The sequence below is a fragment of the Equus przewalskii genome, chromosome 27, assembly GCF_037783145.1.
Source record: "Equus przewalskii isolate Varuska chromosome 27, EquPr2, whole genome shotgun sequence".
Lineage (NCBI taxonomy): Eukaryota > Metazoa > Chordata > Mammalia > Perissodactyla > Equidae > Equus > Equus przewalskii.
In genome coordinates, this window is record NC_091857.1 from 24289666 (window position 1) to 24305114 (window position 15449).

Consider the following 15449-nt stretch of genomic DNA (forward strand, 5'->3'; position numbering starts at 1 on the left):
TTTTTGGTTTTTCACTTGCATTATATTTACCGAAAAAATACCATCACTTTTGGAAAATTGAGGGTAATAAGCAGCTTATAGTTTACCGCTTATATACAGTATGTAAATCTTCAATATTTTACTCTATTTTGAAAGCATGTTTCAAGATTTAAAAATCTCAGTTATACCTACTTGGGTTTATTACTTGACTTTACTCACAGACTCTAATACAGAAATCAAATATTTGTGCCACTGCTTACATCAAATTGAACACATTTCTGTAACCTGTTTAGTTATCTGTGGTCTATTTACAAAGCATGTGCATGATTTCCTCTGGCTAATACGTCATAAAACGTAAGCAGTATTTGTCAATTGCCACATGTATGTCATGCCTGAGTATGTAATGAAACATACCATCCAGAGACAATATACATTAATCTAAAGTCTAGCCTCACAAAGTCACACACAGTCTGATCTTCTATTCTAAATAAACTCTCAGTATGAGCTGAAGTGTTTCTAATATGTTGTGAATTGTTAAAGAAAAGTCCGAGTTGTACTAATAGCCATGGGTTTACTACGGATATAAAATATTGCAAAGCTTAAAAAGTCAGGCCAACTATACACGAAAGTTTGTTTGTGTATAGGAAACAAACAAGTTTGTTTGAAAGGAATGTTTGAAAAGAACACTGATGGCTTAGTAAGTGATGAAACGTGACTCATCTCAAAGTCTGCTATTCCAGTGGGATACTCTTCAAGTTTTGATGTCACCTTAAACATCCTCGATGCTCCTATACCTCGTGTCATTGAACGCTGCCAATCAGAGTGACCACGAGATGCAATTTCCCAAACTTTGAGTATCAAGCTGTGTCCAGTCTTGACAAAAAACTGAGCTCTTTCTTGGAAATTGAAAAATCTTGTAGAATAAAATAGCAACTTGGAAAGACATTTGACAATTGATCACTGGAGATGTTAGCACCCCGATAAAAATGACAATTGTTCATTGGATGTGCCAAAGGAAAATGAAAAAAAATGCCCTGTTTTATTTACAAATCACAGTTTTCCTCACAGTGTTAGACTTTGGGTCACTCTGATGTGGCAGTGCCTTACAGGATGATGGGCTATTACCTGGTTTTTTTTCATTTGACCCATGGCAGTCCACATGGACCAGTTGGTGGAGCTCTGGGACAAGGACCACAGACAGCAAACTTATTGCTAAGTGCTAGTATATTAGGAGGGTGCAATTAGCTGAGTTAACTAATATGTACATTTCAGTCTTATTCTCTTTTAAAACCAACATCTTCCAACAATGTATTCCTTTACTTCCTTCATAAAATCTGCATTGAGAATTAGGGTGTCATGGCACTAGAAAGACATTTGCCAAACTGAATGGTTTTCTGATCTAAACACCACGGATATTTCCATTTTTTGTCTCACTAATACGTGGGCTCTTATTTCAATATGTTCTCATATACTAATTGACAAGAACGTAACTAAGCGTATAGGCTGTGTTTCATGGCGATAAAACTTCAGAAGTCACTTCTGTAGTTCATGCCAGCAGGGGGGCTATTAGGAAGACTGCTTTCTCAGTGGATTAATCAATTAAGTTGATCTACCTATTTGACAATCTAAAACTACAGGGTATTGGTAAATGAGAAAAATAACAGAGGAAACATACAAGCTCCTGTTCTGTATGACTAAATCATAGATCTCCTTGACCTTGCACTTGGTTCTACTATAGTTTTGGATGATCATTCCTGTACTCATGGTTATTCATTTGTTTTGTAGCTTTGAAATGTTAAAAAATATAAGGTATTTTTATGACCTCAAGTTTAATTATAAATAGGTTAGTAATATTCACCAATCATGCCAATGGGATTTCACACTTAGCCATAAAGTGTTAGCAAAATTTCGTCATTATTAAATTCAATCTTATTTCACAAACAGTGAACACTAAGTCATAGCAAAAGTCTTGGACTTCTTTGAATCCGGCTGCCATCCTTACCTTAACCATTACAATGACCTTGTTAATAAGAAAGGAGTCAATGGGAGAAAGGTCAGAACCAGAGATTGAACTGGTCAATCCTGTGTCCAAAGGTACTTTGCCTTGTGGCTGTGACCAGGCTGTGAAATCACAATCAGAGGGAAACAGATGATCAGAAGTGTCCCTGCCTGTCCCAATTCCTTTTATCACTCTATGAGATTCATTACTAGCAGTAAAAACTCACACTCTATCAATGGAGACCCCAAATTTATAGAAAGAGTTATGGCTATTAATATTTGAATCATTTAAATGCAATTTGTTTACTGCCGTCTATAGAATCCTACAGACATTGGAGACTATATGATATTAATTCTAAGGAGTGTTTCTAAAGCAGCAAAAGACAATATTTGGTTTTATTATCATTGATATCACTCAGAGGTTGTGTGTACCCAACTTTCATATACATCAACATCTCCTTGTCCAAGTTTATCAGTGAAGTGAATGGACCTGATTCTTAACTGTATCTTAGCTTCTATGGGAAGCTTCCAGGCTATGTACATACCCAAGTTTAAAACTTGGACCTTAGTTTCTAAAATAAGTAGCTTTCTTATCTGTGACTTGGGAAAATTAATATTAATAGGACACAACAGACCTATTAATGTAATTACAAGTAATGAACACTACTAGTCATGAAAGATTAAATTTAACTTTTCCTTAGAAAGGAAAATGGTATTATCAGAATAAGGATACATGAGGAATATATACAGATACACCTGTTTCACGCAGAAAGCTTTCGATAAAAAAATACAAAAGCAACCAGTGCTGTATATTATGTAAACTCACAAAGTGTACTTTATACACAAACATGAAGCATAAATTAAAAAGTAGGACAACAGCAAAACATTTTAAATATAGAATTTGCACATAGTTTTGTTAAATAAGAATAAATAATTTTATCACACAAATTCACATACCAGTTGCAAAAACAATAAATTACTTTTTTTTCAGTGCTGCAACTTTTTTTGTTTGTGATTAACCCCTTAATTCTTAGTTTAATGGGATAAAACTGTTTCCACAGGAAGGCAAAGGAAGTTGAATTTGTTGAATAAATAAATTAAAACAATATCCTTAAACCTCTAAATAACAAGGTGGGGTTCAATTTGACCTTTTCTGTTCTGGAAGAAATCAATGTTAATTTCTTCCGGGCTCCCTTTATATTTAATGAAAATTAATCTGGAGTGTTTAGTTTTGTGAGTGAGATTAGATTCTTACTAACCTGAGCATTTTCAGACAAACTCTTTTTTTTTTTTTTTGAGAAAGTGGTCCCTAGCATCATAAATCCTAGACTCTTTATTCAAGATGCAGCTATGGAAAGGTGAATGGTATAGTCCAAAATCAAAGTGGACTGAATTAGATTTTGTTAAAGAGGGTTCTCCCTTTGCCTATCATTTTCTATATCTACTGAACACTCCATTTTTCTGAATTTCAGCTTCCAGTCTATATCATTTTTCTCAGGAGTTTTGACATACATTCCTCAGTCAATCTATTGATCCTAATACACAAAACCTAAAGAAAACTCCTTAAAAGCATGGAATAGTGGTTTCTTTGTTCTATGCTCTCTAGGATTCTTTCAAAGAGAAGTGTAACACTTCATAATATGGGGAAAAAAGGCATCATGATAAACCATGTTAAAAAAACTATGAATGAATACAGTATAGAGAAGCAGAGTAGCAGACAATCACATTTGATCTTTGATTATTTTTTAATATTGCTGAGAATATAACCACAAAAGATCAAAATAAATTTTGGCATAGTTCAGCTACTTGATTAAAATTATTTTAAAAATTGGAAAAAGTAATGTTGGGCCTCACTATTCATTCTCTCTGCATAGTCAAATGGTTGGTGTGATTTAAAAGCTTTTCTGACTGATGTGGATATCTTTGTTCCCTGCCCCTGATATCTGGCGACTTCCATCAACTGTAGGTTACTAGTCCTATACAGGCTTCATTTCTCTAAATGATAAGTTATTAAGAAAAATTATTATGTCAAAAGTAAAGTCAGTCTACGAAAATCCAAAGGATGATTATCAGTTTTGTAAAACAATTATTTGTCTAACCAAATAATTTCTTAAGAAACTACTTAAAACAGTGAGACATCCCTTCTCCTGTCCCACTGAAATGAAAGTGATATAGCAACATCAATGACATAATTCTTTTATATTAAAAATATCTTATAATAAAAATAAACTCTCATGAGCTTAAGGGAACTCAAACAACGGTCCCCTAACATCCTTATATGCAACTCTTTAACAATAGGCACATTTGGTGTGATTATTAAAAAATTTTATAAAAACAATTGGCTTTGTGATATTTCACAAAGAAAAAGAAATCTCAATGAAATGAAACACCTTAGATTTTCTGAGTTATGGGGTGAAGGAATGCAGTTTACTGTCTAAAAAGAGATTTTTATGCATATGACTGTATAAATTTTCCATGTCTAACTATCCAAACTTACAACCTACCTAGACAGGCTATGGAAATAAAAGCAATGAACTTCTCGAAAATCATCACATTTCATCATTCAAACACTTACTGGTACGACCAAATGAGGTCCAATTGGGGAAAATCTTAGGTACAGTGTTAGTGTACTCGAATTTAAAAACCAAAAAAGCAATGCAGGAGTTATTGCCTCTAGGGTGTGGAAACAGTCTTATTAATATTAACCACTTTCTTTTGCACTAGCCACATTAATGATAACCATGTCTAGATGTGGCGAGCTACCAAGTGATCTGTAATATTCCTATTAAACTAAGTCAGAGAGAAGAACAAAACATTGTAGGTCTTACACAACCCTTGAACAAAACAAACAAGCAAAACACAACACATTTTAAAGGCTTGCTGGTAAGAGGTATACCAGTGTTGAAGGGGATAGAAAACTCTTCGCTGTGTGTTTTGTCTGTATATGACACATTGTGAGATATCAGAGGGGAGCCATAGAAAGGAAAAGCAGTTGTGAAAATATAACCTGAAAATATGGTGAAGTATGGGTTTGCTTTTTTTTTTTGCCTTTTAATTTCTAACAGGAGGAAACTAATTTTTAGACTCTTGAAAACTGATAACATACACACACGCAGACACTACTCCTACATCCTAATTAGGCGTTAATTTGGCTAGCTCCCTGAAAAAATACAGGCAGTCAAAGGTTTAAGTAAGTGGACCCGTGTATGTATTTCAATGGTGAGACACTGAGATCATTTTTCTTTTCAGAATTTCTCAGAAGATGCTTGCTGTCAAAATGGTTTTTTGACTAAAATTTTATCTCCTGTAGTCTGAAAGTATTCTAAATCTTATTAAAACAGCAGCAAGTTCTTAATTTCCAGTAAAACATCCACAGCTCTTTCTGGAAACTGGAAGGAGTTGAAATAGCTGCAGACCTACTTTGGTCAAACACTTCTTTATAGAAATATATATATACATATATATTTTTTTTAATAGAACCAAGTGATATAAAGTGACATATCAAGGGAAAATGTATTTACAAACAGTAAAAATAAGCTACTGTGCATCACGGGTGAAAATGATTACAATGTCTTTGAAGACATTCTCTAAGAGGTAGGTGACAAGGGGGAGACTGCTGTTCTGCCATCTTCAAATGTGCCCTGATTCTACATTCATCAGTGTTTTTTTTTCATTCTTGTAGGCCCAGGTGATGTTCAATAACTCCCAAGTTTTCTATATGCAAAGGTCACCACTGTCACATGAAACAGTGCACATCTTCATTTGGTCACGGAGAGCAGATTCTGCCCATAATTGGACTCCTGTTGACAATGATGCCGAAGCGTGACTTTCTGTGCTTTGTGACCTCTTATTCACCACGACTGATCACTACCATTCATCATGACTGGCCAGCGATGAATCATCCAGTTATCTCTGTGTAAGATCATAACCACAGGCTAACACTTCTTCAGCAAACATTGCTTAAACGCAGAAGGCCTCTGAGAGAGAAGACATCCCTTGGCTAACTTCCGGTTTCCATCCTGGCACTGCACCGTCCTGGTGTGCCAGCCTGTGTCACAGGTCCTAGAGCAGGCGAGCCACGGGCCCGTCACCCACTGCAGTTGTGGAGTTGTCGATCCCACTTTATTGCTGCCATGGCTAGTGACGGAGTTTCCTTTTTGAGTGGGCTTCTTGGGAACGAAAAAACTGTAACGGACATCTAATGCTTTCGTTGGGTCTGTTGCAAGAATCTGCACTATTAGAATTTCCTTCGTGGCCGAGTAGCCCATCCCGTGCAGGAAATCATCCCTGTGGCTCCATCCGCTGTAGTTCATGACTGTTCCGTTGATGTCAATGATGGTTTCCGAAGTGGAGATCATGTACTTTCCATTGATAAGGTACTCACCATTTTTCTTCTTAAGGGCTAAGTAGGCAGTGAACCGAGTCTGGTCTTTGGTTTTGAATTGTCGGACTTTTATGTGGGTTGCCCCTTCTGGGATCCTCACAACATCAGTGTAACCCTTACTGGAAACAGGAACATCCACAGGGGAGAGAGGGGGAGAGAGAGAGAAGGAAAAATAAGTAAACACTTAACAAATGGATAAAGAAATAGACGTCCTCTAAAAGTCTTACCTTATCTTAACACAAAGTTTTAATGTATTTAAGAGTTTAGTTTGAAATTGACTTCAAAAATTAATTTTCTTAAAATAAAATTATGGTTAGACTATCATATGGTATCATTTTTATTACTATGTTCAAAATTACGATGATGTCAGCAACCTGTTTTAAAAATTTACACTAACTTTACTTAAAGATTTATAAAACCATTATACACCCTTAGCAAGTCCTTTCATCTTTACAAAGCTACTTATGTTTTTTTCTGGCATAAAATAGGACAGACACAAACACAAATGAACAAAAATCTGCCCTCCATCTCATACAAATCTTTAATGTTTCTCAAAGTAGTTTGCACATTAGGATCATGTGGAGATCTTTTGAAAATTTAAATGCTGAGACCCCAGACCAATGAAATCCCCATCTTTCAGAATGGGGACAGGCAGCAGTACTTCTGGAGCTCTCATGCTGTTCCAAATACACAGACTAGTTGGGGAACCACAGATTTAATTGTTTGTTGATCTGGAGACAGACAGGAAGCTCTGGTTCCATTTCTACTAGAACTCTGGATTCCCCGGGCAGGACGCAAAATGCAGCATCAAACTCTCTAACTGGGTAACTATAGCTTACTAGTATCATCAAAAGAAAAAAAATGAATATTTAATGTCTTAGCAAATTTCCCTGAATGCATAGTGTCTGTGAAGCATGATGATAGATTGAGAGAGGCTTAAGGTTGGGTGACAAGTAAGATAGCTCTCTAATGATCCATCATCTGTTCAGGAAAATAGGCACAAGGCATAAATATCTCTAATATCCATAGCTTGCGGAAAATGCTAGGACACAAATGCTAATTAAGCACCAAGGGACTAGACCAGTGAGAAGGAGTCAACTTTTGTGAAAATCTTTGCCTCTACAAGTAATTTCACAATGGGGTCCCCATATGTTTTACTTTCCTGGTCGTTTGAATTGAAATAAATTGCCTGTGCAATTTGAAGGATGTGTGTGAAATCTAATTATCTACTCTCAAATTCCTACTCAAGTTTAGAGGTTAGGGGGCAACTGATTCATATACTGAAAATCCATGTGTGTTTCCCCCACTGAAACATTTCCTCTGAATCAGAGAGGAAGCTCATCCCCAGGGAAGGCCCCTGTCTGTTGGGCATCTGATCGACAGTGACTACGAGACACGTGTCAGAGCTTCCTACTGTGCTGAAGACAGAAGATACAATGCTGATGATGTTGCTGATCCCTTCAACTTGATTCATTACTTTTATTCTTGTAATACACTTTGGATTAGATTCTGGTACGGGACTTTATTTGAAGGATCTAATATCAAGGGATGATGCGCAAACCTGCAGCGGCTTCAAGTAAAGCCAGGAGGAACATTGGAGAAAATCTCCCAGCTTACATCAAAAGCATATATAGTGGGGATAAATTTGAACAAGCTCACACCAGAACTAATGAGTGGCTGTGCTAGGCTTGAGAGTCAGGCCTCTTGACTCCCAATTTGTGCCTCTTTCACCATATTCCTGTGCCTGTAACCCTTACCTCTGCTAATTATTCTTTATAACAGTTAAATGAGAATAAGTTCTGGTTATATTCAGAGTTTAAATGATACCAAGCAGGTGTAAAGATAACAAAGAATGCATGGTAAGGAAATTGGACAGGAGAGCATCTTTTTTTTTAATCCTACTTCTTAAAGCCAGTCTCATCTTCACGAGAATCAGTAGGGACTGTCAGCATTGCAGCCGGTCTTCAAACTGAGTTTCACAAGGGCAGGGAAGTATGCAGATGGGCCTTGGTTTCTTTTTTTTTTTTTTTTGGTGAGGAAAATTGGTCCTGCACTGTTGCCAATCTTCCTCTTTTTGCCTGAGGAAGATTGTCACTGAGCTAACATCTGTGCCAATCTTCCTCTATTTTATGTGGGATGCTGCCACAGTATGGTTTGATGAGTGGTGCCAGGTCCACATCCAGGATCCAAACCTGAGAACCCTGGGCCACCTAAGCAGAGCACGTGAACTCAACCACTATGCCACCAGGCAGGCCCCTGACCTTGATTTTTCGGTGCCTTAGTAAGATCTGATTCTCTTTGCACTCCCTCATTTTCTTTACACCCCACTTGGTATCATTTAAGCTCTGGACATTAACCAGCTTCCCTGGCTGCCATGAATGAATGGCAGGTCATTTTATATACCTATCCTGAAGTACAGCTGGCAGGACAAGGGACTCTTCTTCTGTTCAGGGCCATATCCACAGTACTAAGAGCAGTGCCTCCCTTGGAGGAATACATTCAGTCATACATGTTAGGCATGCTGTCACAGAAGTGACATTCTTGTGGAGGCCAGTGAGACTATGGAAGCGACATTCTAGTGGGGGTCTCACTGCCCCCCACCACTCCCTGCAAACAAAATCTGTGACGATATCCATTGATAGCAGCTGTGAAGAAACACAGAGCAGGGTAAGAAGATAGAGAATAATGATGGGGATAGTGGAGAGAGCCTCCTACTCATTTAGTAGCCATCCCCTGGGGAGGTGACATGGGACAGAGATCAAAAGGAATTCTAGAGGAAGCATTACTTATTAATTGGGGAAAAGTGCTGCAGGCAGAGGAAATAGTGTACACGCACCTGTTTGCCATGTTTGAGGAGCCTTGGGAAATCCAGTGTGGTTAGAGCTGAGCAAAAGAAGGGGACAGCATAGAAGGGACACAGAGCAGGGGAGGGGCCACATCTTTTAGAACCTCATAGGTTACAAAACAGTCTTGGACATTGACTCTAGGAGAGATGGAAGCCATTGGAAGGTGTTGAGCTAAGGCATGCTGAGATTAGACTCAGGTAATAAAGTGATGGCTCTCCCTGCTTTGTGAAGAAGAGACTGTGGGGAGAGAGGGGCTGGGAGCCCAGCAGGAAGACAGCTGGATTGGTCCAGGCAAGCGACGATCGTCATTGGATTGGGGCAGTGGTGCTCATGGTGGTGAGGGACAACCAGATTCTGGACACATGTTGGAAGTAGGGCTGACAGGATTTGCTGATGGATGGATGCGGGGTGTGAGAGCAAATGAGGAGTGAAAGGTGACTCCAAAGTTTTGAGTGTAAGCAGTGGAAGGATTGAGTTGCCCCTTACTGACATGAATGAAAATTGAGGGAGGAGTGAATTAAGATCAGGGTCATATCTGTGAAGAGGTTTGAACTTGAGGAAGTATTTTGACGTGCATTATCTCATTTGACCATCACAGCAATATCAATTTGCAAGATAATTACTACTATTTCCATTCTACTCTCAACAATTCTGATACGAAAGAAATTAAGTGACTCTTCAAAGATCCCATGGTTAGTGAATTACTGAACCAGAACTGGAGTGCAAATATTCCAGCTACAAGATCAATGTGCTTTTTTATAAATCACATTAGGCCAAGGTAATTTATTTGGGATACTTAAACAGGTCACCTGTACCACGTAATATAATCTTGGTCAAATCAACTTGTAAGTGGTTATGTTGCACACCACTTGCTGCTGTCATGAATTTCTTCATCTTTCCCCGTGACATCAAATATGCAGATATTAGTTGTCAATACAAAAAACTTAAAATGCTAAATTTAACATTATAAAATGTGGTTTATAAATGTATGCAGGAAGAATATATAGCATATAGTACATAAGATTTCTTTTTAAATAATGTTATTTTTCATTTGGTTCCTGAATTTCTTTCCCTTCCTTCCTTTTTCTTTTCCCCTTTTTTATAAATGGCCTGGCCATCGTATGATGTAAGTTGTAGGCTCTATGCTAATATTCACCAGCCATGTAAAATTGGGTAAGTCTTAAACTTTCAGAGTCCTAGTTTCTTCATCTGTAAAACAAAAAGTTAGGCTTGATAATTTCTAAGGTGTCTTGCACCTTTGAAATATATAAAAATTTAGGATATAATTAGACTTGCAGGCTCTTTGACCTAGATGGCCCAACACAATTAGATAAATAATTATATCACTAGCAAGTAAGATTAGTAATCCATATTTTAATTCAGAATAAATTCTCCAGCTACGCAATTTCTTTTTTTTTTTAAAGATTTTATTTTTTCCTTTTTCTCCCCAAAGCCCCCCAGTACATAGTTGTATATTATTTGTTGTGTGTCCTTCTAGTTGTGGCATGTGGGACGCTGCCTCAGCGTGGTTTGATGAGCAGTGCCATGTCCATGCCCAGGATTCGAACCAACGAAACACTCGGCCGCCTGCAGCGGAGCGCGCGAACTTAACCACTCGGCCACGGGGCCAGCCCCCCAGCTACGCAATTTCTTATCATTTCAGAGAATTTCCAGTTTTTTACATTAACATGGCATGTAATTGTTTTAATAAATCCTTATTGTTAACTTAGTTTGCATGTTACTCTCCAGTTAAAGACAACACAGCAGATCCATCAAGAATACGGGTGCCCTTGGCCAATACCACTAGGCATATGAGGGATCTGGCGAAAAAGAAAAACAATCCTGCGTTCCAGCAGATTCTTTAGCTGACTCAGCCATCCTAGCTGATAGCATAATATTTTATGCCAGAAATTAGTACTTCATAAACTCACATATTTGAAGTAAGAGTATAATCAATGACCACGAGAGGAAGTAGGAAACGGACATTACTCTTTATAGAGTAGATATAAACCAGGATAGTTTACTATAAAATGAGGTGGTTGTCTATGCCACTGCAATTAACTTACATTTTGCAATGACAAATGTTTTCTCAAGAAAAATACAATCTAACGAGAATTTGGTAGTAAAAAAAGTATTTAAGATGGAAACCAGCCATCTCTCCTATCTGCAAGATATCACTGAAGTGGAATGTCATTGACTTTTTCTTCTCAGTTCTCCTAGTCTGCAAGACCTTAACCCCATGGCCATTGCAGTTTATCTGCTTCCAGAGGTTCCAGGAATTTCCATACTTCCCTTCTCATCTTGACAATGTGTTATTAGGGCCATGTTAGACCTCTTCCCACAGAGAGATTATGATGTAACACAAGTCCCCCTTTATCTTTTTTTTTTTTTTTTGCTGAGGAAGATTAGCTCTGAGCTAATATCTATGCCAATCTTCCTCTACTTCTTTATATATGGGTTGCTGCAGCAGGGACAGCCCCTCCATTTATCAATTTTGCAAGAGTCTAAAGCTTTGTTCAATTCATATAAAGGTAAGCATTTTATCATCACATTACCTTTTTTTATTGAAGGTTCCAACAACCTTTGTACAACTGGAGTTGTCTCCTCCACAAACTCCGCACTTGTCATACTGCAGCTTTGAGCCAATGATGCCGTCACAGCCGGTGCGCACGCACTTCCCCCGGACGCAGACGGAATTACTGTATGGCCTACATTCGGTCCCATCAGTCACCTGAAATGATGAGAAGCACATTAGCAGTGGGAAGTACTTGTGCCTCATTACTTGGTTTCTTTGGTAAAATAGCAAGTTCTAACTGGTGAGTTTTCAGTTTGACTGGAACAGATAGCACACTGAAAAATAAACAACCAACCAAAAATCCCCAGTTTCCAGGAATATCTCACTGAAAAATCCTTGACATATTTGCAGAAAGAAGAGCTGGGGTAAATCTAGGTTATGCACTTTCTCTCTTGAGCTTACTTCTGAATGACTTAAGAGATCCAAGCCACTCCTTCTTATTTCTGTATGCATAACACATTCCCATGGTATAGCTTGCCTTTTTACATCGATAGAAAGAATCTTTTCAATTAGTGTGTGGGACTGTCTCTCACTTGTGTGGAGAGCAGAATACAAGCAGACTCAATAATGTGGAGATGCTTCTTTGTTGAAAATTGTTATTATAGTAATAAATTTGAAAATCTAACCCTGACATTCAAAATTTGCAATGGTTGGAAAGCATTCCCTATTGTGTCGAAATGTCAGACACGGAGATAGAGACAAATTAGTGTAGGAAAAGGAGTCTGGGGAAGCCAGAGAAAAGGACTTACTGGAAGAGACTGAATATATTTGAATAAAAGAATTAGTATACATTTAAAAGACTAGTTGTAAAATAGTATGTATGTGGACATTTGGTGGTTTGTACATGTGAGTATATATAAATAACATATATATATATATAAATAAGCATACATATTTTCTATTTGTATATATACAAACTCCTTTCTTTTTTTTTCTTGGTGAGGAAGATTGGTCCTTAGCTACCATCTGTTGCCAATCTTCCTTCTTTTCTCTCCCCAAAGCCCCAGTACATAGTTGTATATCCTAGTTGTAAGTCATTCTAGTTCTTCTATGTGGGATGCCACCACAGCCCGTCTCGATGAGTAGTGTGTACGTCCACGCCTGGGATCTGAACCAGCAAACCCTGGGCCACCAAAGTGGAGCATGTGAACTTAACCACTTAGCCAAGGGGCTGGCGCCTACAAAACCCTTTTTATATATGGGTGTGTAAACTGAAGCAGGGTACACTTCAACAGGTTGACAGCTCTCCAGGTGGTTATATTTCCAGGGAATATTTTTGTTTTCATTCCTCCATAATATTTTTAACAAGAAAATATATTATTTTTCAATAAAAAGATAAAATATGTTTAAATTACATTAGCTTATTTTTCAATAGTATGTCATAAATATCTGAAGGCCATTTCAGAGGTGGTTTAAAATGCACCCTGTGTGTATAAATTAGAGAAACAGTATTTTAAATTGCTGCATAACATTGATTTTGAGAAATAAAAATGCAACAATTCAGGAAATGCTCTTCTTTGAAAAATAAGGGATAACTTCATACGCATATATTATAATGTATATAACTAGAGGGACATTAATGCATATTAAGGTGCAAGATATTTAAAAGTCTAGGCCAGAGATGATGATCTTGAAATCTTGAAATCGAAAGTTTTCTTGCATATAATCCTTTTTACAAATGTGCCTAGAATGTGCTGTTTTCATGGCTATTTTGAAGTTAAGGCCATACCTCACCTTCCTTGACAGACAGTTACATTTCTCAAAAATAGCTTTTAGAACATTTATTTGTTCTGTTCACAAAATAATTTTTATTCACTGTATAAAGATTGAAAACGTAGAGATTATGGAGGGTGAAAATAAAACCCTCCAAAATCTAGCCCCCCGCAAAATAATGCCTGTTTACACTGGGTATCTGCAGCCTTCATTCTACCAAATAATTTCCACCAAGGCGACTTTCTGGACGGTCGGTGCTGCAGTTACCTTTGGAGAAAACACCACGTAGTAGCCGGTGCCCTTTGCCCTGCAGGTCAGCTTGCACACGTCCCCCGGCAGGACGCCTGCATATTTGGGAACCCATTCCACAAATGTTTTGACTCCTTTTGCATCAGACTGATAGCCATTTTTGGCCTCACACTGCTCATGGCGAAAAGATTTACCTAAAAAACAAACATGTCACATTAGTACGTCATCTGTTCTGAAACTTAGATATATTCTCATGCATTTAAATAATTAATTTTAAGAAGATGCTAACTTTTTTTTTGCAGAGCCTCTTTACATACCAGTGTTGAAAGATTTTATTTATACACAGAGTTGAAGATAGCAATTATTTTCTTCCTGCTGCCTGAATACTCAGTTGTTTATAATAATAATTTAAAAATTACTCCTGTTTGTCTTTGATTTGCACACTAGTGAAACCATGAAGTACAAGATTAATAGGCTATTTCTTCATCTTCCCCTATTTATTACTGCTAGAATACAAATTACACATGGCACATGGTGGTTGCTGACACTTGGGAGCAGCGTACCATTAGCCGGACAGGGTGTGACACTGCAGGATCGGTAGATGGCCCTCTTTCCTGTGCAGTAGCGGCCATTGTTTCTGGGAGCAGGATTATTGCAGTGGCGATAGGCAAATTGAACTCCTCCCCCACATGAGCGAGAACACTGGCCCCAGGACCCCCAGGACCCCCAGTTGCCATGGCTTGATGTCTGAAATAGAAAAGAGAAGATATATTAACTCAGAAGGGAGGAAACGTTCAAAATGCACGTTTGGAAATCACTCACATTCAATGACAGTGGAGACTTCATCACAGATAGAGTTAAATTTTCACTGAATTGAACATGGTCATAGGTATGGAATGTTCTGGAATTACAATGCGTTTCCAGTTCTAAGAAAGTCATCTTTTCTGGCATCCCTGGCACTTGAGGAAGTGAATGCTTCACCCTAAGTACTGAGCCTACGGCAAGAAGTACCTCATGGCTTCTCTGGACCTTCTGATATTATACATTTCTGTTAATAACCATTGAACCACGGTTAACTTTTTCTCACTCAGACGTTGGATCTTTAATGAAATGTATGATGCTAAAGGTTTTGCATGATGTCAGGCATTAGATTGTGTTTACATCTTTTCTCCCTCTTTAGCACTAAAGTTCTTGAGTCCCTTTATTGAAATCACACATCTTGTCTGTGATGCGCGTCTGCCACATGCATAACGCATTTGACTTGGGCTCAGCTGATTTCCTGATTAGACCAGAGTGTTACCCTGTAGAGAAAAAATGTGACAGACACCAAGTGCACCCACACCACCGGCACATAAGCCACAGGGAATAAAGAGCCCTGTTCTGACGCCCTAGGTCGATTACTCTGGAAACACTGCAGGCAGCAGGAAGGGAGAGACTCCAAAAGGAAGAATATTATTAACTCCTTTGCCAAGGGGATGAGGGGAGAGCTTCCTCTGGCTGCCTGTGTTGGGTTATCTGAGAATGCATGGTTGGGTGACAGCCTTAAAAGACAAAGGCAGCGTGCATAAGGCAAGGCCCTTCCAGGGACTTTGAAAACCTTATGAGAGTCAACAAATGCTTTGCTTGGGCCTTGAAAACGATGGTGGCTGTTGCTGACCTGAACATGAACTGTGCACAGGGGGCTATGGGGAGAGTGGAGGGGTTT

The 15449-nt window shown here is 38.2% G+C and overlaps 1 protein-coding gene across 2 annotated transcripts in view; it reads right to left on the reverse strand.

The window, feature by feature from the left end:
• Window positions 1-3243: 3243 nt before the first annotated feature.
• The window catches only part of ADAMTS5 (ADAM metallopeptidase with thrombospondin type 1 motif 5), a 46345-nt gene continuing 34139 nt past the window's right edge, over window positions 3244-15449 (reverse strand). For both annotated transcript variants that reach the window (XM_070597845.1, XM_070597846.1), the window contains 4 exons: window positions 14308-14491; window positions 13763-13938; window positions 11763-11938; window positions 3244-6480 (listed from right to left, as the gene is read on the reverse strand). In XM_070597845.1, coding sequence (XP_070453946.1) covers window positions 5913-6480; window positions 11763-11938; window positions 13763-13938; window positions 14308-14491 — 1104 coding nt within the window. In that variant the 3' untranslated portion in view covers window positions 3244-5912. The remainder of the gene's footprint in view (window positions 6481-11762; window positions 11939-13762; window positions 13939-14307; window positions 14492-15449) is intronic.